This window comes from Sorex fumeus, unplaced genomic scaffold, assembly GCF_029834395.1.
Source record: "Sorex fumeus unplaced genomic scaffold, SorFum_2.1 ptg000086l, whole genome shotgun sequence".
Taxonomy (NCBI): Eukaryota; Metazoa; Chordata; class Mammalia; order Eulipotyphla; family Soricidae; genus Sorex; species Sorex fumeus.
In genome coordinates, this window is record NW_026606143.1 from 32,168,809 (window position 1) to 32,193,184 (window position 24,376).

General features: G+C 45.7%; 1 protein-coding gene across 3 annotated transcripts in view; it reads left to right on the forward strand.

Moving 5' to 3' along the window:
* Window positions 1-24,376, forward strand: part of SH3KBP1 (SH3 domain containing kinase binding protein 1) — a 388,497-nt gene that overhangs the window by 140,446 nt on the left and 223,675 nt on the right. For all 3 annotated transcript variants that reach the window (XM_056131073.1, XM_056131074.1, XM_056131075.1), the window contains exon 3: window positions 13,021-13,144. In XM_056131073.1, coding sequence (XP_055987048.1) covers window positions 13,021-13,144 — 124 coding nt within the window. The remainder of the gene's footprint in view (window positions 1-13,020; window positions 13,145-24,376) is intronic.

Genomic DNA, 24,376 nt, shown 5'->3' on the forward strand with positions numbered 1-24,376 from the left:
GGTACTCACCTGCCCCTCTTCTGCCTGTGCTCATGCCCTCTTGGAACTCACCCTTCTGTCTAGGGGAAATAACAGACCTTCCTAGTTCTTACCATGGTTGTGAGCATTGAATGAATGACTCCACATAAACCCTTAACTTTTGCTCATAGTATACACTCTTCATAATTGCACGCAAGTTCCATATTTTTAGGAGACCTAGGAAAATAAAGGCTATATATTTGGTTCTGTTTTATAGTGAAAAGATTCTAGTGTATTTGTATTTTTCCATTAGATTATTTTTCTTAGCTAGAGCTGTGGCTATAAGATGAATACTTAGTTAGATACTTGCACTGCTATCACTTATATCTGGTGTATAGCAGGTTCCCAGCTGTCCTTGCAAGGAATGATAGAGTTAGTGGTAAATACTGATATTTATGAGTGGAGATGAAAGATGGGTGAGACCTATTTCTTACCCTTGAGGCATTCACAAAATATATGAGAGAAACTTCCGGACCCAGAGTCCAAGGGTCAGTGGTAAAGATTCTAAAGACGGGCCATAGGCATGTAGACACTGTTTTGATCACCAAAGCTGTTAAAAAGATGACAGAAATGGTTGTTGGACCTAGAGTGTCCCTTCTTTTTTTTCTCCAAGAGCAAGCTGATGACTTTGCATGGAATCCAACAATTCTTCCATTTGAGGTATTATTGCTTCATAAATGGGGTAGATACGATGTTTCAACAACTGCTCTTTGGTTTATCCAGAAGAGACTCTGATGCAGAAAGTACTCACCTCTTGTGGAGCTCAATTTGAGATCATGTAGTGAACCCTTTTGGGACATAATGAGCTGTTTAAGTCATGTTACTTGCACCCAAGACACCAAAGTAAACTGAATCCTACTTTCAATAAAACTAAAAATAGTATATAATATTAATATTAAACATTACTGTAATTTAGGATAAGATATCAAGTATATCCCCTATGGGTTTGTTGTCATGCCATTGTTTATACTTATATTTAAATAATTCTGAATTTTGTATCATATAATTAAAATAACCAGTTGATTATTGGCTCACATGATTCCCCCCACATCTAAACTTTATCTCTCTTTCTTGATGTAGTACAGGGACTGACAAGCTTTCTTTGAAGCTTCGTGCCACTTTGTGTGTACTGCCATCATTATGGAACTAGCAGTGGAAAGGATATAACCAAACCATGTTCGGGCACAATGTCAGTTTCTTGGTTGTGTGCCAGAAAATAATAGCAGTCAGTAGTTTGATGATCGGAAATATTTCAATGATTAATTTTTAATTAAATTTTGTATTACTAACATAGGCATATGGTATCAATTAAAGGGGCCATAATATATGTTCTCCTTCTCTCTCAGCCCCATTGGAGGCAGCCTCAGTTAGCAGTTTGCCCTTCAGTATTATACAATGATGCATACACACAATTTCACACAAGTGCTACCCTACATTATTGCCCTTTCTTTTTTTTTTAACCTAGCAACTTGTCTTGGTGATGAATATCTTTTAGTACTTATGGACCTGGCTCATCCTTGGAGAGGGTTGCGTAGTATGGATTTGTCATAATTCATGTAAGCAGTTTTCTCCTGACACATGCTTGCATTCTTTCAGTCTTTTGCTAATTTAAGCAGTGCCATAGCCATCAATCTTAAACTTTTTCTGTTTTCACATGTGGAAGTATACCTGTAGTTTAAATTTCTAGAAACGGAAGTATTGAATCAAAAGTCATAGTCATTTAACATTTTGATGATTTGTCACATTGTGTCCCGGAGAGGTTGTCCTGATTAATAAATCAACTGAGGGCTGGAGTGATGGTATAGCAGGTAGGGCATCTGTCTTGCACACATGGGTTTGATCTCTGGCATCTCCAACTACCATCAGGAGTAATTCCTGAGCACATGGCCAGGAGTAACCCATGAGAATTGCCGAATGTGGCAAAAACAATAAGCCTGCCTCCAGGGCTGTGGGAGAGGGCAGTTGGCATAGAGAAGGGACCGTTATGACAGTGATGGTTGTAAGGGATCACTTTGGATGGGAGATTTGTGCTAGAAGTGGGTAAAGGACCAAATATGATGACCTGTCAGTATCTGCATTGCAAACCATAATGCCAAAAGGGGTGGGGAGGGACAGAGGAAGGAAAGGAGGGAGGGAGGGAGGGAGGAGAGAGAAGAGAGAGAGGAGAGAGAGAAGAGAGAAAGAAGAGAGAGAGAAGAGAGAAGAGAGATGGCAGGAGGAATATGGGGGATATTGGTGGTGGGAAATGCACACTGGTAGGTGTTGGAACATTGTCTGACTGAAACCTGATCATGAAAGCTTTGTAACTATCTCACGGTGATTGAATAAAAAAATTCTAAAAGAGGAAAAAAATCAACAACATGTCAATTTATGCTCTTATCAGAAAGTATGAGAGGATATCTTTCCTCTCTATAGTGTTTCCAAAATTAGAAACTAAAAAATCTCTACTGAGATACTGTGATTTGCAATACTGTTAATGCTGTGTATGCATCATTCCAGTATCATAGCCCACTTCCTCCACCAAGGTCCCAAAGTCCCCCCATGATTCAGTTCTGTGGACCAACTCTCTAGTTCTGCTGCCCTTGACTATTTGTCGTTCCCCTCCTGTGTATCTCTAAATCTCACGTATAAGAGAGATCATTCGGTATCTGTCCCATTCTCTCTTACTGACTTAACTCAGCATTAGTTCCATCCATGTTGCAGCAAATTGCATGCCTTTGTCCTTTCTTACATTTTCATAGTATTTCATTGTGTACAAATATCACAACTTCTTGATTCATTCATCTGTAGTTGGACACAGAATTAGCAATCAGAATTCCTTCCATTCTGCTACTTGCTGTGTTATGCTTAACATCTTCTAGAATGCACAGTCTTTTATTCTGTAGCTTTTAAGTAGGCAAACTTGATTATGAATGTCTAATATTCCCACTCAAGAAATGAATGAGTATTGCTTGTTTTCATAATTGCAGATTTTTCTTTCTGCCACTCTTAGAGCTGATGTACATCCTATAAGAGAAATTGATCGTAATCTGGTGAACACCAGTTGTAGGACCTCCTTGCTTAAGTTCTTTTTTTTTGTTTATTAAAACATTTTTGTTTAGTCGCTGTGAGTTGCAAAATTATTCATGTTTGAGTTTCAGACATACAATGTTTCCACACCAATAACTTCACCAGTGTCCCTTGTCTGCCACCAATTCCTGCAATTCCCCTTGAACCCCAGCCTGCCTCTACGATGGGCACCTTAATGATACATTTTATTTATTTATTTTTAAATTTTTATTAGTGAAACACCATGAGGTACAGTTGCAGACATACAATTTTTTTGTGTTTGGGTTTCAGTTATACAATGATTGAGTACCCATCCCTCCACCAGTGCCCGTTCTCCACCTCCAATGCCCCCAGTATCCCTCCCACTCCCCCATCCACCCCATCCCCCAACCCCTATGTCAGGGCACTCCGTTTTGTTTTCTCTCTCCTTTTGTGTGCTGTGATTTGCAAAGGAGGCATTGAGTGGCAATCATGTTCAGTCTATAGTCCACTTTCAGCATTCATCTCTCATCCTGGGAGGATCTTCCCAACACCCTTTATTTGGTGCTCCCTTCTCTATCTGAGCTCCCTTTTCCCCCAGCATGTACGGCTGGCCTCCAAGCCATGGAGCGAACCTCCTGGCACTTTTCTCGGCTAATGATGCATTTTAGGCACTGTGGTTTGCATTACTGTTACTAATAGGGTTTCATGATTAACACTTTACCTCCTTTCAGCAACCTGTTCTCCAGAGTGACACATCAGCACCTCCATTGTCATGGTCTATTCCCTGTCCTATACCCCCGACCCCTGCCCAGTGGCTAGCTTCCTACTGAAGACTGGGTCTCCTGTTCTTTCTTTCTGTTGCCTTTGGACACTGGTTCTTCCCCAACTATGTTTCTTTATATACTACATGTGAGGGAGATCATTCCTGTCTCTCTTCTTATCACTTCTATGTTTGAGTTCTTTGTTGTCACAGCTTAGGGCAGAATTGAGAATACTTCTCTTGCACATAATACTCTGCTAAATTGACCATTCATTTGGTAGATTCTTGCTAAGTATCCACTAAAGGATAGATAAACGGCTGGTTGGTATTGAGACCTCCTTGATCCAGTGACAATAATCTAGATCAGTCTTTTTCCCCAAATCGATTATTTTGAACTGAGCACCCTGGAGAAGGGTGGGGGCAGGGGCGGGCGGTGCTAGAATGATCCAGGAAGCACTTGTCACCTTGGGTATAATTGGGAGCCACGTTTTATTTGTTCACTTAAACAAGGTTGATTTCCAGGGGTGTGTTAACTGATTTTTTTTTTCTGAAAAGGGGGCAGCAGGCCAAATAAATTTTGAGACCTCTGAACTAAATGTTTAGCAGGACTAAACATAAAGGCATCGGCTGTCATGCAGGTAATTGCATTGCTTGCAAGGAAGCTCTGCTATCCTTTGGAACCACAAAGGTGACTGTTCTTATTTTGTCCAGTATTTAGCACTTAGGGAGCTCTTTGTAGTACTCATTCCTGTCCAGCAGATCAAGAGCATATTTCCTGGGCTTATGTTATCAGTGATTCTTCAGCGATAATAACACAGTTACATTATATTACAAAATAAGCAGTTGAACATTTACATAAAAACATGAAGCTAGGCATCCTGTTTCTTAAACGAAGAGTAAATCTTTTATTAGCTTTGAGTTGCAAATATCTTTGGTGTATTTACGGTGGGATGTCACCATGCTTTTTTCTAAGTGGCAGCAAATTTTGTCAATATAAGACATCTGGGTTGGGGGGGGTGGAGTGATAGCACAGCGGGTAGAGCTTTTGCCTTGCTTGCGGCTGACCCGGGTTCGATTCCCAGCATCCCATATGGTCCCTCCAAGCACCGCTAGGGGTGATTTCTGAGTGCAGAGCTAGGAGTAACCCCTGTGCAATACCAGGTGTGATCCAAAAAGCAAAAAATAAAAAAAATCTGGGTTGACTGTGATGTCAATATGATGTCATGATGTAATTTTCAGGGGGCAATTATGGCATGTTTCCAGGACTGGGAAAAGAAAAGGAATAAAAATTACCAATGTGTCTGCTACCCAGCTTTATGGGGGGAAAAGCACATTTAGTCCATGTATCCTTAGTGCTTTCCCCACAGTTTTCTCTAATGAAGTTGGTGCATTTTATGGTTCAACAACCATGGGTCTTTATTTTTATTTTAATTGTGATAGTGCGATACTTAAAAAACAAAAAAGCAACAGACTCTCCCATACAGCTGAAACTCCCCTGGAAATCTGTTGCTTTCGGAAAACTTGCTGTGTCTCTTGAGCAGTTTGGATCCTGTCATTCTGAGACTGACTAGCCTTTTGTGAAGGGAGCCAACTGTGGGGTAGGCAATCTCCGCACCCAGGCAATGCTTGCGGGCCATCACTCCTCAAAATTCCCTTTTGCTTGGTGGGGAGGTAGGCAGGAAGTTTGTGTGTGTGTGTGTGTGTGTGTGTGTGTGTGTGTGTGTGTGTGTGTGTGTGTGTGGTGGCAGCAGGGTAGGGAGCACGCTACTCTTGGATTCTGTATCTATTCAGAAATCCTGAACAGGAAATTTGGTGTGCTTGTTTGGGGCAATTTCTTTTTATCTCTCGGTCGGTGGGAATTTTGCAAAAAGGTTTCCCATGGACAAATGTAGAAGGCACAGCTATGATCCCGTGGCCACATCTAACCCCTATGTAAGTCTTCCTTCCTGAGGGAAAGCAGTCTCCATTACCGGGCAGCTGCTGAACCTTGTCTCTTTGTAACCCTGCTTCTACCCTGAGCCAAAGGGGCTCCACCCGGCTAGTCCCCCTCCCTCCTGGTGCCGAGAGAAACCTAGCCCAGGGTTCTGGTGGGTCAAGGAGGTGTGGGGCTCCCCCTGGTGTCAGTGGCGCCCGCCTGCTGTGGGTGCTTTGGCCACTGCTGGTGGCAGGAGAGGAGGGAGCTCTGTGTGTAGGTGTGTATGTGGAGGGGGGTGGCAAGAGTGGTGGCGAGGAAGCTGGAGACAATGAAGGACAAGAAGGATGGAGCAGCCTCCCTTGGCTGCTCATGTCAGCTGAGATGCCCCTGGCCTCTCCCACCTGGTAGGGCACTTCTAGCACATTCTGAACTGTTTATCCCCTTGATGCTGCCTCAGAAAGCGTTCCTCCCGCTGCGACGGACGCGAAAACATCTAGGCGCTGTCTTAACATGTTATTTTACCTTCTAGGACAAGATGCTAATGCTTATTGATTTTAAAGAGTGGGGCAGCTTCTGCCCTAAGCATTTTGAAGTTGTTCTTGTAAGTTGAAATAGCAGACAATGGACAGAGATCTTAGAAATATACTTTGGGTGGGGGGAAAGAGAGAGAGAGAGTGAGAGAGGGAGGGAGGGAGGGGAGGGAGGGAGGGAGGGAGAGAGAGAGAGAGAGAGAGAGAGAGAGAGAGAGAGAGAGAGAGAGAGAGAGAGAGAGTGTGAGTGCTGGCTTTGCATGTGGGAGGCCTGGGTTCAATGCCCAGAAACTCGTGGTCCCTTGGACATCACTGGGAGTAACCCCCATGCACTGAGCCAGGAGTAGTCCCCACATGTTAGGTGTGGCCCAAAAATCCAAAATGGAATAAAAGACCAGGTCAGTGGACTGTAGTTGTGTGGACCAGCATGATCATTACACAGACCAACTTAGGGAACATTCTCAACCTCCCAGCAGGCTCTTTGGTACCCATCCTAGTCAGCCTTCCCTGGGATGACAGCTAGCCGGAGGCTTCTGCCTCACGGGTCAAACTTCTTGCACCCCCATTACTATGTTACCCCCATTACTATGTTCCTTCTTGCACCCCCATTACTATGTGACTATGTTACTCTCTGTAGTGATGCAGGATTCCTGTCCATGGCCTGGAGCTTCTCCTCTGCTGTTTTTGTTTGTTTGTTTGTTTTGAACTCACACTCAGCAGTGCTCAGGGCTTATTCCTGGCTTTGTGCTCAGCGATTATTCCTGGCATGGTTCAGCATGGTTCAGGGGACCATATGGGATGCTGAGGGTTAAACCAGCAAGGCAAGCGCCCTCCCCGCTACACTATGCTCCGGCCCCTCTCCTGCCACTGTTCCTGGTGGCAGTGAAGGATGACTGTGTGCATTGCCCTCCAATTCACTTTCGGACCCTCAGGGCACCTCTGCAGTGATGCCGGAGCATTAGCCTTCTGCGAGACGCTACAGCAGAGCTTCTGGGAGGCTCTCTGTACTGCCCTCAGGGCTGCCCACCTAAGGCATGGTGATCTGGCACTGATTTAGGTGTTGGGCTCAGAGCATCAGTTCATTCATTCGCCCACAAATCCGCCACCCGAACTTGTGTCCAGGTTGGTGGGAGACATAAAAGATGCAAAGAGGACCTTTTTCGGGACTTGCCCGTACAGCGTTTTCCTTCATTGAAAGCCCTGCCAGCGCCTGTGTGGTGTGGGAGCAGGGATGGGGACCAGAGGGCGCAGTAGCCGGGCACCTCTTGCCAGCTCCTCCACTCCATAAGAGTCAGACTGCGCTAGTGCCACTCTCAATCGCTTGTGTAATGACAGCACTGCTGCCCCGTGAGGCTGCGGTTCAGCGGGCTGCTAAATGTGTCCCAGCGCGTTTTTGCTAGGGCGGCGTTATTGACGCTGATGTGGCCTCCCGATGCCGGTGAGCCATCTTAGCTCCGATCTGCACGGTGCTTCTGGGCGCAGAAATATCCCTTCACATGGCAGGCCTGTGACGCAGCCCTGCTGCTGTCATGACGTCTCTGTGTGTGTGTGTGTGTGGGGGGGGGGGTGCTCGTTCTCTGCTCCCGGACAGGTGGAGGGAAGCTGGATTCCCTTGAGTGCCAGTAGAGGGTTGCCCATCCCCAGACTGTCCTGTGGTGTCTTTATGCAAATTATGCATTGCTGATTTCTACAGTTGGGCATGTAGGAATTTCCCTGAGCCCTTGCCGCTTTAAGTTAAGGCCTGGGGAGTGACTTCTGCTGTGGCAAGAGTAGAAGCCACATCTTTTTGTTTGTTTGTTTGTTTTGCTTTTTTTTATGGTTCACACCCAGCAATGCACAGGGGTTACTCCTGTCTCTGTACTCAGAAATTACTCCTGGTGGTGCTCAGGGGACCATATGGGATGCTGGGAATCGAACCCGGGTCAGCTGCGTGCAAGACAAACACCCTACCCGCTGTGCTATCGCTGCAACCCCCAGAATCCAAGTCTTAGCATGTAGTTTGGGACCAGAGCAATAATACAGCATGGAGGGTGCTTGTTCTGTGCGCAGCCAGCCCAGGTTCAATCCTGATTACCCCATATGAGCCCCACTAGGAGTGATCACTGTATTCAGAGCCAGGAGCCAGGAATGAAGCCCTGAGCTTCATCAGGTATGACCCCCTTTCCCCCCCCCCACACACATTAAAGTAAATGAATCATAAAATAAATTAAAAAACAAATCAAAAATTCTTGGCACCACACTGTCCCCCAAGCACTGTTAGGTACGGCTTTGGAGACCCCCTCCCCAAGCACAACAGTTTGGCCCTGGAGGCCCCGAGCACTACATTGGAGACCTGGGTCATCCCAGCTCGAAGGCCCCAAGCCATACCCCATCTTCGGGCTCTTGCATTCAAAGATGGGCCTGGTTCTCTGAGAATCACTGGGAGGGCCCCCGGGCCTCCTGAGCACCATTTGGGATACCCCCAAATGAATAATAGTAGACTGTATAATCCAGTGGCATTTATTCCATTTATGATATTGTGCAACCATCACCACTGTTTCAGAAACCTTTTCATCACTGCAAACAGAACCTCTGTAACCAATAAGCTTTGTCGACTTTGTCTCTATGAATTTGCCTCTTCTAGGTGCCTCATATAAGAGAAATCATATTATATTTGTCCTTCTGGGTCTGGCTTATTTGATTTAGCACAATCTTTTCTATATTTATCCACATCGTAGCTTTCTTCCTCTTTTAAATAGAATGCAATTCCTTCGATTTATTTTTGAGGAGGGCCAGTACCTGGGGGTGTCCAGGGGCTACTCCTGACACAGCGCTTGGGGTTTCTCCTGGAAGTGCTCTGAGGACCATGTGGTGCTTGGAATTGTAACGAGGCCCCCTACTTGCAAAGCATGTGTTCAGCTATCTCCCTAGCTCCGAATATTCTAGTGTATATAGATAACAGCGGATTTATCCGTTTGTATGTTGGTGGATACTTTGGTCATTTCTACTCATAGCCATATGAATAATTCAGTAACTATTAGCAAACACTTTTTTGGAGGGGGTGTGGGCCACACCATGACCCTGCATTCAGGGGTCACTCCTGGCAGTGCTTGGGCCAGATGTAGTGCTGGGATCGAACCTGGATCAGCTGCGTGCAAGGCAAGCGCCATGACTATTGTACTGTTGTTCCAGCCCAACAAACCTTAGAGTCTTCATTTTCGTTGTGTTAGATACATATGAGGAATAGCATTGTTTGGTCATGTGGCAATTCTGTGATTACTTTTATAAGCATCCAATGCTCCATTCTCCATACTGTCACACCGTTTCCAATTCCCACCCCAGTGTGCTGGACGGAGAGCTCAATGGGCAGAGCACATGCCTATTGTAGGAGGCCCAGGTTTTATCCCCAGCACTGCATGGTCACATGAACACCACTGGTAATGACCCACAAACACTGAGTCAAAGAGTAGCTTCTACTCAGTGTGGCCCGGAACCCCCCCCCCCCCCCACACACACACCAAATTCCCACTCCAAATGTACAGTGGTTCCAATTTCTGCACATCATTTTCAAACTTGTTTTCTTTCCTTTTTCAAATTCTAGCTCTTAATGAGTGTGAAGTGCTATCTTATTGTGGGTTTGATTTGAGTTTCCCTAATGGCTACTGCTGTCGCGCATCTTGTTATGTGCTTATTAGCTATTTGTAGAGCTTCTTTGGAGAAATATCCAGTCAGGTTTTTTTTTTTTTTGCCTGGCACTTATGTTTTTTAAAGTATTCTGGGAGGAATGGAGGCAAGCAGAGATTGAGGAAGTAGAAGGACTGGTCTGGGTGTCTGATTAGATTTGGGAGTCAACACTGAGTTTTCCAGTTGGTAAGTGGGTGAGACAGCCGCCACCCCCTCCCATGCCCCCCCTCATTAACTGAAGAAGGGGCAGGTTGGAAGGAAGAGGTGGGGGTTGAGTAGGATTGTGTGAAGCCTGGAGTATAGTGCATCTTCTCCTCATGTCATTGATTGGTTCTTGGAAAATGGCAACTTTAAGGGAAATGGCAGATTCGAAAGCAGGTCCTCAGGTCGGTCAGTTCTTTCTGCGTTGCCCAGGAGTTATCTTGTCATCTGTTAGAGGGAAACAACATAGATCTTAGCCGTGTTATTTGTGGAACTGCTGTACCTGGGTGGTGTGTGGCTGCAGAGCGTGGCCTCATGTACCTCCACGGCGTGCATCTAAAAATGACTGCACCTATTTTTATTTTTCAAACAGGGGTCACACCAACTGTGATGATGTTTGAGTTACAGACCCAACCCTGCAGGGTATTTTGTTTTGTTTGTCTGTTTATTTGGGGGCCACAGCCAGCGGTGCTCAGGGCTTACTCCTGGCTCTGTGGTCAGGACTCGCTCATGGCGGGATTCGGGGAACCATACGGGGTGTTGGAGATGGAACCCAGATTGGCTGCCTGCTAGGCATGCATCCTACCTGCTTGTCCTATGTCTCCAGCCCTGCAGGGCCTTTAAAAAAGATTTTCTCTCTTCCTTGCGACTTCTCAGAAGCCACTTGAGAAATGTGCTCATCACCAGACTTCTGTATCCACAAATGTCTCTGCGTCAGGGACCAAGGAATCCAGCTTTGGACCCGTTCTCCTGGGACTGATTTCTCAGCTCTTGCTCAGCCAAGGCCTCCCCAGCTCCTGGGTGCTGCTCTGAAGCCTACGGTGTAATAATCACTCTTGATCATGGCGACTTCCAAGGCTCCTTCCTGTCGCCACCCCAGCCTCTCCAATCTCCCCCCCTCCCCATGCACACACCCACACATACCCCTGTTCCTGCATGGCTCCCTGTGCTTCTCTGCATGACACCTTGGCGAAATTGCCTGCGGTCTCGTTGGGTCATGTTCGTTGTATGCAGGTTGAATATTTGCGAGTGTAGTCATAGCATCCTGTGTGGGAAAGTGGGGTGTGAGCAGCTGTTCCCCCCCACCCCCGAAAGAAGTAAGGGTTGGGAGCCAAGCGCCCTTGCGGGTTTCATTGCTTTCCCATGAGAGCTGGTGCAGGCTGGCAGCTCTGGCCAGGGAAGCAGCCCATCCGGCGGCTCAGGCAGGCAATGTTTGCAGATTGTGCCCGCTGCCATCTGCCTGTGAGGCTGCAGAAAGCCCCGGCAACTGCTGTTCTAGCAGGTGCTGGGGCTGCCGAGGTGGGTGTCCATGCACACGCACTTGCACACAGCTCCATGTTGTGAGGGCCTGAGGCGCCAGCTGCAGCTCCACCCAGCCAGGCGCCAGCCACAGTAGTTGGTTTCCGGTGGGGCCCCCGGGGAGGGTGGGTGGGTGGGTGAGGCTGGGGTGTACGGAGCCAGCAACGGGGGAACTGGCGTCGGTAACCGACACTTGGTGTGTAGGAAGTGCTCAGGCAGGGGCTGGCTTTTGACAAGCTTTCACTGGGTTTTTTCCATGGCCGTCTTCTGGGGGCCTCCCGGCCTAACTCTTGTTCATTCCACAGAAGCCTGTCTCCAGTTCTCACTCTGAATTCCTTTAAAAAGCCTATTTCACCCAAGCACAAAAATTTGTAAATCTACAACTGTACCTCATGGTGTTTCACTAATAAAAATGATAAATCCATCTATATATTTTAATTTGAATAAAAGCATTTTAATAATCAAAAAAAGCCTATTTCTCAGCCTGGAGCCCTTCTTGGTGTTTGATGTTGAACCCCTGAGCTCTGTGTTTTTCTGAGGTCATTGTGATCATGGGCTGAAACCCAGAAATTTCCAGACCTGTTGTCTGTGAGTGTCTATTGCTTCAGGCTGTTCACACATGGCACTCAAGAACCACCCGGTCAGCCATTAGGGTGAAAAATAACAACCCAGAGCTAGAGAAACAGAACAGGGGTGACAGTGTTTGCCTTGCATGTAGCCGACCTCAGTTTGATTCCCGGCACCCTGCATGCTCCCCTGAGTCTCTTCAGGAGAGATCACTGAGCACAGAACTAGGAGAAAGCCCCGAGTACAGCCGGGTGTGGCCCACTACCCTTTCCCCCAAACCTAGACCTTAATGTCTCTTTGCTAAGAGGCACCCCTTCGAGCAAACCTTTTGTATAGAAAGACAGATATTTTAGACTTTGATCTCTGTTCTAACTACCGAACTCTGCTGTGGTTAAGCATCAAAGCAGCCAAAGAGAAGACTTAAGCGAATGAAGGTGGTTGGTTGTAATGAAGCTCTTTATTTATAAAAAGTGACGGGGGGCAGCAGTTTGCTGACCCCTGGCCGGAAATGGCAGTTTTTATTTTAGTTTGCTATCCTTATGTTTTTCTTTGCCTGCAGAACTTGATGACTAAAACGAGCTTCAATCAGCTTCTTTGGGGGGGTTTGCATAATTGTGAGCACTGTAGTGATGTGGAAATCTACCGCCCTAAATCCCTGATGGGAAGAATAGAAACCAGAAGGCTTTTAAGAGGTTACTTGGCTTGGCCAAAGCTTGTCATTATTCAAAAAGTAGAACAGGCTGTCACTTAGCTCTTTATGGTGGCCTTGAGTCATACCATACATTCTCATTCTGGCCAATAGTATGGCGAAGGCCATACAAGGTCACATCATGATATTGAACATTATTCCATTTTCTAGGATTCAAATGACTGTCAGGAAAATTGGCTGCAAAATATGGGAAGTGAAGTGTTGTGAAACCACGATGTTAATTGAGATCACTATAGTTCGTTTTCAGAACGCCAAAGCTCAAAACTATCAACGACGCATTCTGAAATTCCAAACCACAATCTTAATTTTCTCTCATCTCTCCTCACAGGAAATAAAGAAGGAAATGAAGAAAGACCCTCTCTCCAGCAAAGCTCCAGAAAAGCCCAGGCACGATATAGCCAGTGGAAATGCTTTGCTGTCTTCTGAAACAATTCTAAGAAGCAACAGGAGAGGTATGGAAAGGAAGAAGGACTGCCCTCCCTCCCCCAGTCCCCCCCCCCAGATATTGCCCTTATATTTTGGGGTGCATTTTGAATACATATACATGGCTATAGGCACACGCAGACAGCAAGTAACAACATCAGAACTCTAATAAAGGGACCCAGTAAAAGCGTTTCTTAACATGGGGATACGGGACTGAAATTGTAACCGATGATTTTGCTAGGGTTCTTGCCTTTCACTTTCGCATCTATTTTTATGATTGAAATGCTGTGGTGCAGGCTGAGCCAGGCTCTTTGTACTTATGGGTGGGCTTTATCAGACTCCTTTTCCCCCCTGGAGCCGCTGTCTTCCAGTGTCTATGAACCAGAATATGCAAAGCCTCACCTCAGCTCACAAATCCGAATCAGACAGGTTTTCAGATATCAGCTGGTTGGAGATTCTCCCCAGCCCCCCGCTTTGTGCCATTATTGTCTGAAATGATAGGAAAAACACTTGACTCAGGTTTTTGCTATGTCGGATTTTCAGCTAGATCTTCTCAGCCTTTCCTGAGCCTACTCTGACTGTGGTTGGTTGAGTCCTGGGCACACAGACCGCCTGCCAATGGCGGGTTAGCATCAAGCTGCAGGCTTATTACTTCCTTGGAGAGACATATAGAGCTGTTCAAAAGCAGGAGCAGGAAATATATGAGCAAAGAACTCTGGTAAAAAAAAAAAGAAGGCCAGTTTACATAACTGTGGGGCAGAACAGCTAATCTTTCATAAAATTTAGACAGCTTAAGAATTGTCCAGTAAACTGTCCATTGATCACAGTGCTGGAAACGTTAGCTTCACTCCTGCTGCTTCTTCTGCCCCTTCTAGCTGCCCTGGGCTGTATTTCTGATTTTGAATTATTCACATTCAAGATTGGCTAGAGGCCCATTCTGGTTCACAGCTATAAGGTTTTCTCTTCAGGCCTATTTCTTTTCAATCCCTTCCTACCAAATTCTGGGGACTTTCCAGTTTGAGCATTAAGAATTCTTCATCATACAACTGCATTTGCGTGTCAAGTACCTCCTGCATTGGTACACCTGGGTTCCAGAGTTCCCAAGTGCTGCTCTATTTGGGCTTCCAGAGTTGGTGATCACTGTGTCTGTGTCTGCAAATGCCCCATTCTGAGACAAGACTCTGGTGTTCCCCTTGATGTGTCTTGAATCAGTGGGATTAGAAATTGAACCCATGTTGATAAAGAGAGCATGGCCTCTCTGGCCAGCCCTGTTTTTCTTTAGTAAATAAGATATCTAATTGGCTTAAGAAGATATGGAATTAATTACGTTATGGGATTAACATGATTATTTGTTCGAGAATTTTGGGGGCCAGACAATATTATAGCAGGTAGGGTGCTTACCTTGCATATGGCCGACCCGGGTTCAATCCCTGGCTCTTTACATGGTCACCCAAGGCCTACCAGGAGTGATCCCTGAGCACTGAACCAGGAGTAAGCCCTGAGCATCACAAGGTGTGCCCCCCCAAACAAATAATTACCCCAAACTTTAAGTCAGCAAAGGATGTGAACTCTTCAGCTGTTTGACTCTTTACAATGAGAAAAATATGACCTGCTAATTCCCCCAGTGGGATGTTTTCGAACTGAAAAATGGTCCAAAAAGGACTGGCTGCATGGTCCTTTTTTGCTAAGCTTCCACCTTAGACCAGTAGCTAAACTATGAGCAATACTTCACCCTTAAGTATTTGACTTACTGACTCTGTCGGGTGCTCAGAGACCTTAGCTCAGAGACCTTAGCATGGGGTGTTCTCTCAGTATGAAACACATAACAAAGCAGGCCATCTTCATCCTGTCCCAGGCTTCACGCTGACCCCTGGTCACCTGGGCTGAACATAAATCTTGAGTTGAAGGGAAGCATTGTGTACTAGGGCCGGTGCCGCCCTTGGCTCTGCCCCTGCCCATCAAGGCTAGTCGTGCCCTACTACTCCTTATAATGAACAGCGAGCCAGATTGATTGGTCTTGTCAGGCCAGATAAATAGTTCATTGTGCTGAACTCAAAAGCTACATTTTTCCCACCCCAAATCAATGAAAACCCCCTTTTTTCCCCCTTTCAACAAGGATCAGAGGCTAATCTGAGGGATGATTCTAGTTACTTGTAAACACTTCCTTCCAAGTAATTTTTCAAGTTTTATGAGTTATCGGAAGTGACTGAAATTTCCTCCTTCCCTTTGTCCCCGTCAGGCATTGTCCCTAGAAATGCCTTGAATGTTTTTTGTCTACTGCTGTTTGTTATAGAGGGAAGTAGCTTTTTAGAATGGAGAGTTTAGAAATAGCCCGCTTTGATGGACTAACACGGGATCTTAGAGGATATGAGTCTACCTGGTGATTCAGCGTTGGACTCCGTGAGAGATGAATAGCAATAACACATGTTTGTTTTCTTCTCTGTTCCCCCCTGGGGTTAGGGGCCTAGCACAGGGCCTCACCCATGCGAAGCACGTGCTCTTCTGCTGAGCCGGAGCTTGGCTTCTTTTTCTTCTGTGGGTCTTATCATTCCATACCGACTTAGGACTTATTAAAGAAAGAAACACCAGAATCTGTTTCACAATACAGTCTGACCTGGAACCCTTCCTTGGGGTCCAGAACTTGAGGCGGACTTAGTCAAAGAAGTTGGTCCAATAGTGTCCCACAGTTTTGAGAACCTAAGTCGCTTTGGGACAGTGGCCGGTGGGTGGTCGTACCTCTCAGCATGGATGAGCTCACCCTCCCAGGCACCCAAATAAGGTCAGAAGATAACCCAAAATCGGAAGGAAGCTATTCATAGACTCAAAAAATAAAAAAAAGAGAGAGAAGCCAGGAGTGTGGAAATGTTTGGGGACCAATGAGTTTCTGTTTTCAGCTTTAACCTTTGCAGATTGCTACAGAGTTGATCTCAGGAGGTACAGGAATGACTGTGGGCTCCTTGTTTGAGAAAAACATGACTGAAATGGTGCGAGTGGAAGCCGCTCGTACAGCAGCCTTCAGTTCTGTGGCCCAGATCAGGGACTGTAGGGACAGTTGTGATGTTCCTACCCTGGTCCCGTCTTTGGTCAGGATCCAAGTTAAAGCAAAGGCATTTCCTGTTAAAAGCAGGATCTTTCCTGAGGAGTAAGAAGTCATTTTTCATTTTGACTGTCATGGTGGGGGTTGGCTAGCCTCGTGTTATCGCAGTCTCCCATATGTTGACGGATTGCAGCCCAAACATCTGTATGCTTTCCTTGGAGTCAAATGTCATTCTCATGAACAGGACAGAAAAAGTGTTGTGTTTCCTTCTGAGAATGATTGACTTTTCTGTTTCCTCTATTATTGAACCCTTAGAGGAGACTCATGGGCCCGCTACAATAAGAACAGTGATCTACAGGAGAATCTGTTTGAAAAACATTCAGACCCCTAATAAAATTCAAATGGACCAAAATGAACCTTTTTTCAAAACACCCCTACATAACTTAAATGCATTCTTAGAAATGAGCGGACCATCCATTTGAATAGGGACTGGATATTTTCCTTTCTATTTGAATTAAAATGAAATGAAAGACTTGGGTGTAAAGGACTCCCCCTCCAACTTGGTCCTGTGTGGAGGAAGCATCCAGGCTTTGATCAGTGCCCTCCTGGCCTGCATGGGGCTCTGGTGTAAGGGCTTCAAGTCCTTCAGGTTTTTGCATTGTTAGCGGTCCTCATGGAACATTTCTCCATCTGACTGCCTCTAAGTTTGGAAGTTGTGCCTTCTTCACTTTGGGGTGGATACTAAGGAATATTCAGTGCTACACATCAGCTGCTTGTCTACTCCTGGCTGTGTGCCGGCTGCTCTTCCTGTGGCAGATCTAGAAACTCTCAGAACCCCAGCCAGTCCTACCAGCGAGCAAGCAGTTGGTCCCACTGCACATGTCATTTGGGGAATGCGGAGAATGTGCCACACATTTTTTATATCATTATTTATTTATTTTTTGTAAATACTGTATCCCATTTTTTTGTTTTTGTTTTTTGTTATTGTTGTTGTTAAATTTATTTATTGAATTACCATGAGAAAAGTTACAAAGCTTTCAGGTTTAAGTCTTGGTCATACAATGATCAAACACCCATCCCAATAATTATTTTTAACCACCAAGAACCCCAATATACCCCACTCCCACCCCTCCCGATGCCTGTGAGGCAGATGATTTCTACTTAACTCTTTCTTTTTTTCTAAATTTTAAATTTTTAAAAATTTTTGATTTTTTTATGGCCAGGTGGGGACATATTTCTTATCGTGTCATTTTGATTGTGAAGCCACTCCACGGGTTTCTGGTTGGCTTTATATGTCCTTGTTTCTATTTCCAGTGTATCATGAAATCAGTGTTTGGTAAGTCACTATTGTATTTTGCACACTTATTCGTTGCTATTATTATTATTATTACTGTTGATGATGTTGGTATGCTCTCCTGATATAAAATGTATTTTATCATCATCTTAAGTTGCTCTGCTACGTTGGCCTCTGCCTCCTGGACTATAAATTGCTTTTACCATCTTTATTTAAGGTTTGTTACGCCATTTGCATTTTACTGCCCCTTCTAAGGAGGAATGTTCAGAGAGGCTCTGACGCTGTGAGATGAGACTCAGGTTGAGAGGGGGGCATTCTCAGAGTTGGTATGGCATGTGACTTTGATTGTAGAACATGACGCTGGGGTCTCATTTTTCTGGTGTTTAGTGCTTTAAACAGTTTAGTTCAGACTGAGCTGAAGCCTGCTCGGTCCTATGGATCCTTAAAGAAACTTTTCCTCAGCAGAGGGACTAACTAGCAGCTGCTCTGCCTCTGGTGACACACTGTTGCTTTAAAAGTGAGGGCAGAAATTCTTGAGAATTCACTGGGTGTGTGGATGGGATGTGAAACACACGTACATGCCCTTCATTGTTAATGTGGGCCTAAGTGTTTGCCGCATGGATGGGCTTTCCATTTGGGTCTGCTGTCTATAGCTCTTTGAAGCGTGTTGCCTAATGTTTTACCTTTCTTTGACTCAGATTCACCTGCCACTCGAATCCCCAAACCAATCTGGCCCAATTGGCCTTTTTTCCCCTCTTCTCTACTGAGGGGGAGTTTTTTTTAATATAATAATAGAGTTCCCATCCCTCCACCAGTGCCCATTCTCCACCACCGATGATCCCAGCAGCCCTCCAACACCCCCCCATCCCCCTACCCCACCCCGCCTCTGTGGCAGGGCATTTCCCCTTCCCCCTTTTTTGTTTGGTCAACATTTCATTTCTTTAGCATTGACTACTGGAGTTAATACTCTTGAGGAACATTTTGGCTTGTGACATGAGTGAGGGGTAGGTGTGCGTGTGCATGTCAGTGTGTCAGGGTGTATGCATGTGCTACAAACCTGCTCAATGCTGGCCTGGATCTCTTACCTCGCCTCCGAGGAAGTGACATGGAGTTTCATAGGCGTGGGTTCTTTGTTTGATGGGGAAACTGTAAATAATGGATGAAATAAAAAGTGTGTCCTTAATAATAAGAAAGAAGTCAACAATTTTGGATTTCAGTGTTTTAGTGGTTCAGGTAGATGCAAATCTGGGGATTTGTGTTTAGATGTTTTTAATTATCATCCTGTTATTCGTCGATTGCCTCGAGCAGGCCCCAGTAACGTCTCTTTCATCCTAGCCCTGAGATTATATTCAAGGCTCTTTAGGAGAAGAGACCCATCATTGTTACTGGTATTTGGCATATTTGGTGCGCCACGGGGAGTTTGCCAGACTCTGCCCTGTGGGCAGGCTATATTCGATAGCCTGCAAGTTTGTCCAAAGTAGGAATGAGATAATAAAATATCATAAAAAGATGTTCTGATAAGAGGTCGCGCGGCCGCGAATGCGGCCGCGCGGTTCCGGGATCTGGATTTTATAGTCTCTGAGTCTTGAGTTTTTAATTAAGATGTTTTAATTAACAAGTGGGAATTACCTCCAGGGAAGTAAGAATATGAAAGGTATTGCCTTAGGTTAGATTTTTCTTCAAGGTTTTCAGCCAATCATCTGTAGTGTTGTTTAACTTTCTGGCACACTAAGAGTTAAGAGGAAGTATTACTTCCTGGGGAAAGCTCTTGGCTCTCACCTGAACTGGACTTTATTTTCATGGGGAGATGAAAATAAAGCAGCAACCTGGCAGTGAACATGGATGGTGAGAATATGTAGTCATTTGGTAACGTGTGTGTCTGCGCGCATGACTTATCCGGAGGTGACTTCATTGTCTTTTTGTTCAGTGGGTTCAAATGTCTGACTGCAAGGAGGCCATGCAAAGGTCTTTTAAACTGATCCAAGAATAGATTTTGAGGACTGTTTTTTAAAAAAATTGTAGCCAGTATTATATACAATTATTTATATTAGAACACATTGTCCTTGTTTATCTTTTGTACTCAAGGGACATGGGGGAAGTAGACAGTGATACTTGGCCAGCCAGGTTAGCCATTCAATTCTCTGGCCCAATGAAGAGCTACTTGAACCCTGCAATGCTAGGGACGACCAGGACCTCCAAAATGGCATTCAGGGGTCTCTAGGGCCACACCCTGTGAAGCTCAGGAAGCCATATAGTGCTAGGGATTGAACCTAGGTCTGATACATGTTTCAGCATGTGCCCCAGCTGCTGAACTGTCTCCTGGCCCCCTTGTTTATTTTCTTGTCTGAGAAGTACTGTCTTTTGGGCTGAGAGATGCTGGTGAAACGGGTTGTGAGAAGCTGTTCTGGAGAAGTGTTGCTATACCATACGTTTCCTATGTTTTTTAATGTGTGGGTCATTGACAAGATTGTTTTTAGAATTTTACTTCTAGTTACCGCCTTTCAGTATCTGTGTCCTTGGTAACAGTGCATGAATATTAAAGTCATAAGTGCCCCTCGGAACAGTCGTTGAGCTAAACTTCAATCGGCCTTTTGCTGACTTTCCACCCAAGTCCTCCCTTCACCCAGAGGACCATCTGTGCCTTGGTTTTGTGGTGATTGTGGCGCCACCTGGTGGCTCTCTTGAGAAATGCCTCCTCCCACCTTTCCGTTCTCCTTGGCGGATGGTGGGTGGGGGCGGGGAGTGGATCGTGTGCAAGATGTCTTTGCCTCGTTGATTTTGTGTTCTCCAGTCCTGCAGTTCCCTCTCACAACCCACAGTCTCTCAAATTGCACAATATTCTCTTTAACCTCCTTTGTTTCTCTTCTAACATTTCTTAATTGAACTCATACGACCTGATTCCCCATCCTTGTGTCATCTGCTATATACCCCCCCCCCCCCCCCGACCAGGATCATTGTTGAGAACCGTTAAGAAAAATAACTTCTGTAGGGATGAGTCTAGGTATAGATATTAATTTGGAAATACTATTCTCCTTGATAGCTCCAAGTACCACTGCTTTTTCACTGGGATTTTTTTTTTTTTTGAGCTAGGTTTTCCTCAAAGGAGCAGTATTTTATTACTGATGTTGTTTTCAATTGTCAGCAGGCAGTAAAAGAAAAAGCCAGCTGACTTTGTTGGCTTTGTTGCCATTTGTCAGTTCTCTACAGGAAACTACTGTTGTAGGGCGTCCTTACTGCTGCTCTCTGGGTACTGAATATAATTATTTTTTTCTTCTGGTTTCTTGGGCCACACCTGGTACTGCTCAGGGCTGTTTCCTGTCTTTGAGCTCAGGGATCAACTCCTGTGGGGTTTGGGAGACCAAACCTGGGACTTCCCAGTGAGAGGCAAGCACTCTACGCGCTGTACTATTGCTCAGGCTTCAGCATAAGTATTCATGATAAATAAAATGTTATCTTTTAAATTTCATTGTTTTCTATTTTTTTCATAACATTGCAGATGAGCCTTATTTTTAGCTATGTTTGGGTTAGTCTGGGAACTAATTCAACAATTACTGCTCTGTTGGTGCGGGGAGAAGCACTCAGAGTTTCAAACACTGCACAGTGCACAATCCACCTGCCAACTGAACTTCCTTTTTCCCCCTCTTACTTGAAGACTTGGGTCCCTTCGAATAGCCAGAGTCTACATAGTTAGGCATAACTAAAGTTTGCTCATTTGCTCTTCATGTGACATGGAATGCTGGAATTGTACAAGTCCCATCTGATGGCCCAGACTCTGAGAATGTTGCTGAGGTCATGCGTGTGCCATGTAGCACCATTGCATGTGCACTTGTTTTCCTCAATCCTGAGTGGAACCCGGGTCTACCCAAGTTTGTCAGTATAAGACGTGTTCTGAAGGGATGATGCATATTTCCAGGTATCAGGAAGGAGCATGTATGACGAGAGTAGTACACTTGAGAAGAACTGGGACAACATTTCCTGGTGCTGTGTAGAATTAGAGCCATGAAAAAAAATTCCACGAAAGGGGGGGTGGTTAGAGAGAAAAGATCAGCTCTCTGGACGAACACAATCTGCCTCAAGCTACATCCACTGGTGCCCTCTTGGAGACTGACAGAAAGCCCCTTGGCATAGTGCAGGCACTCAGCCGTCGTTTGGTAACGAAAACAGCATCTCTTTGATCACAAAGCTGCACTTCTTGAAAATGGGCTGGTTCTCTGCCTTGGGCTGTGTTGGACTTGGAAACGCAGGGCCAGGTGCTGTTTAAGCATCCCTGAGATCATCTTCAGAAGCTGTCGCACAGGGGAATGGGAAAGTGCAAAGGCACAGAGTGGGTGGCTGGCACTGGGAGAAACACTCAGTGAAACTCCTAACGCCTGTGGCTCAGAAACCACCAGTCAGAGGATGCTAGACAAACACTTCTGAGGCTGACACTGAAAAGGCTGCCCCTAGGGAAGGCTTGCAAGTGATAAGCTGAATGAGATTGCCCCTCTCCCTTCATGTCTTGGGACCTGGTCGTCCCGGGATGAGCAGGTAGGCCCAAGAAAGAGAGGCCCGGTGCACAGGAGATGCTGGGCCAGGGGTTTAGTCTGCAATTCCAGGGACCTGTTTTGATAATGCTGGTAAGGCCCCAGGATGTCAGAACAGTTCCATGGGCTTCTCTGTCTGCTTGCATAGAAAGATGGGGCCTCTCCGCTTATCTTCATCCCGTTAACCCCCTGGTTGGACATAAAATAGCTTAGCTCACTCTCTCCTGCCTTGTGGCAGAGGCTGCTATTTTGAGTTTAGGCATTGAACCCATACATGGAACCCATTGAACCCATACATGGAGCCCTAGGGCAAACCCACATGCCTGCGCCTGGGGGTTCTGGAAGCACAGAATTCCTGAGGGTGCTGTGGTCTGCTGACCAGGCCTACCCTGCGTGCCCAGAAGACAGGGAGCTACTGCCCAAGGCACCTGACAGGACCCCTCCGTTGAATGGGAGGGTCTGGCCTTTACTGAGACCCACATGGGTTCCTGCTTTCCAAGGAGAGTTGGTTGTGGGTGGAGAACTGGTCGGTCCGTTCAAGGGAATGGCTGTCGGTCTTGTATTGGCGGGCTTTAGCTCCTGTAGTTCCCTCAGTTTCATCTCCTGTTTCTAATGACATCTGTCAACACAGCCTGTTCACCGGTGCCATCTGTAGCCTTGGTTCAGTCTTGGGAATCTTTCCCTTTTCTGTGCTTATAAGACCTGGAAGCTTTTGTCCTCTAAACTTTGAGGACATGTCCTGGCCCTTCTCCCTAACTGATGGTCAGGCCGGCGGTGGACACAGCTGCAGTGCCAGGTGCGCTGCCCTCATTGTCCCCATCTGGGGGGGGGGGTGGAAGAGAATAGCCAGAACTTCCTGTGTGTGTGCATGCGCGCGCGTGTGTGTGTGTGTATGTGTGTGTGTGCGCGTGCGCGCACGCACGCGAAAACACTTTTGAGGATTGAACTGCATGTTCCCTGGGTTTTTCTCTGGAGACCTTTTAAATAAGCTCAATGATAGGGGACTCAAACTGCTGCACAGAAAAGGGGTGTTAGCAGTCCCCAGACCTGCTGCCTCCCACACATTTCTGTGGCATTTTGGGCAAATTGCAAACTGGTCTCCAAGCTGTCAGGTAAGAAGTCCACTCTTTTTTTTTTTTATTAACTTTTATTAGTGAAACACCATGAGGTACAGTTGTAGACTTACAAATTTTTGTGCTTGGGTTTCAATTATACAATGATCGAGTACCCATCCCTCCACCAATGCCCATTTTCCACCACCACGGATCCCAGTATCCCTCCCCCCCCCCCCCATCCCACCCTGCCTCTGTGGCAGGGCATTCCCTTTTGTTCTCTCTCTCCTTTTGGGTGTTGTGGTCTGTAAAAGAGGCATTCAAGTGGCAGTCATGTTTGGTCCATAGTCTACTTTCAACATGCATCTCCCATCCTGGGAGGATCCTCCCAACTCCCTTTATTTGGTGCTCTCTTCTCTATCTGAGCTGCCCTTTCCCCTAGCATGCCCGGCTGGCCTCTAAGCCATGGAGTAATCCTCCTGTTAGTGATCTTGGCTATTCTTGGGTATTAATCTCCTAAGAAGTCCAGTCTTATTCCTCACCCCCAACCCCCTCCCTGACCCCCACATTTTTGTTTTGTTTTTTTTGTTTTTTGACCCCCAGGGACACTGTGAGAATAATAACTTGACTTTCTTTCTTCAGTTTTTGTCCTCATAATGTCCCTGAGTAAAGGTAAAGTGGGTAGTCACTGAACTCGGTTTTAGTTGTTATTCACTGTCACTGTCACTGTCCTCCTGTCGTTCATCGATTTTGCTCTAACAGGCCCAGTAACATTGTGAGACTTGTTACTGTGTTTGGCATATCAAATATGTCACGGGGAGCTCGCCAGGCTTTGCCGTGTAGGCGAGATACTCTCGGTAGCTTGCCGGGCTCTCTGAGAGGGGTGGAGGAATCGAACTCAGGTCGGCATGGTTGGCCGCATGCAAGGCAAATGCCCTACCCTCTGTGCTATTGCTCCGGCCCTAGTTGTTATTAAAAACCTTAAATAAGCATTAAGATCCATCCCAGAGGGTTGGAGGAATTTTAATGGTTTCTAGAAAATAACAAAAAAGTATTCTTTTTTTTCATGAAACAACCAGTGACTTGATACATATGGAAGATTTTGCAGACTAGAAACCATAGGCTGCACCATGAAGTCTCAGCATACTTAAAAGAATTCAGATCATACAAAGCATGTCCAACCAGAGCAAGGGGGGTTAAATTAAAAATCAGCAACAGAAGGAAATTTGGGAAATTCACAAACATGTGAAAACTAGGCAGTATACCCCTAAATAGCCAGTGGATCAAAGAAGAATCCACAAGCGTAATTTAAAAATACTTTGAAATAAGTGAAAATAAAGCCACAATATCCAGAA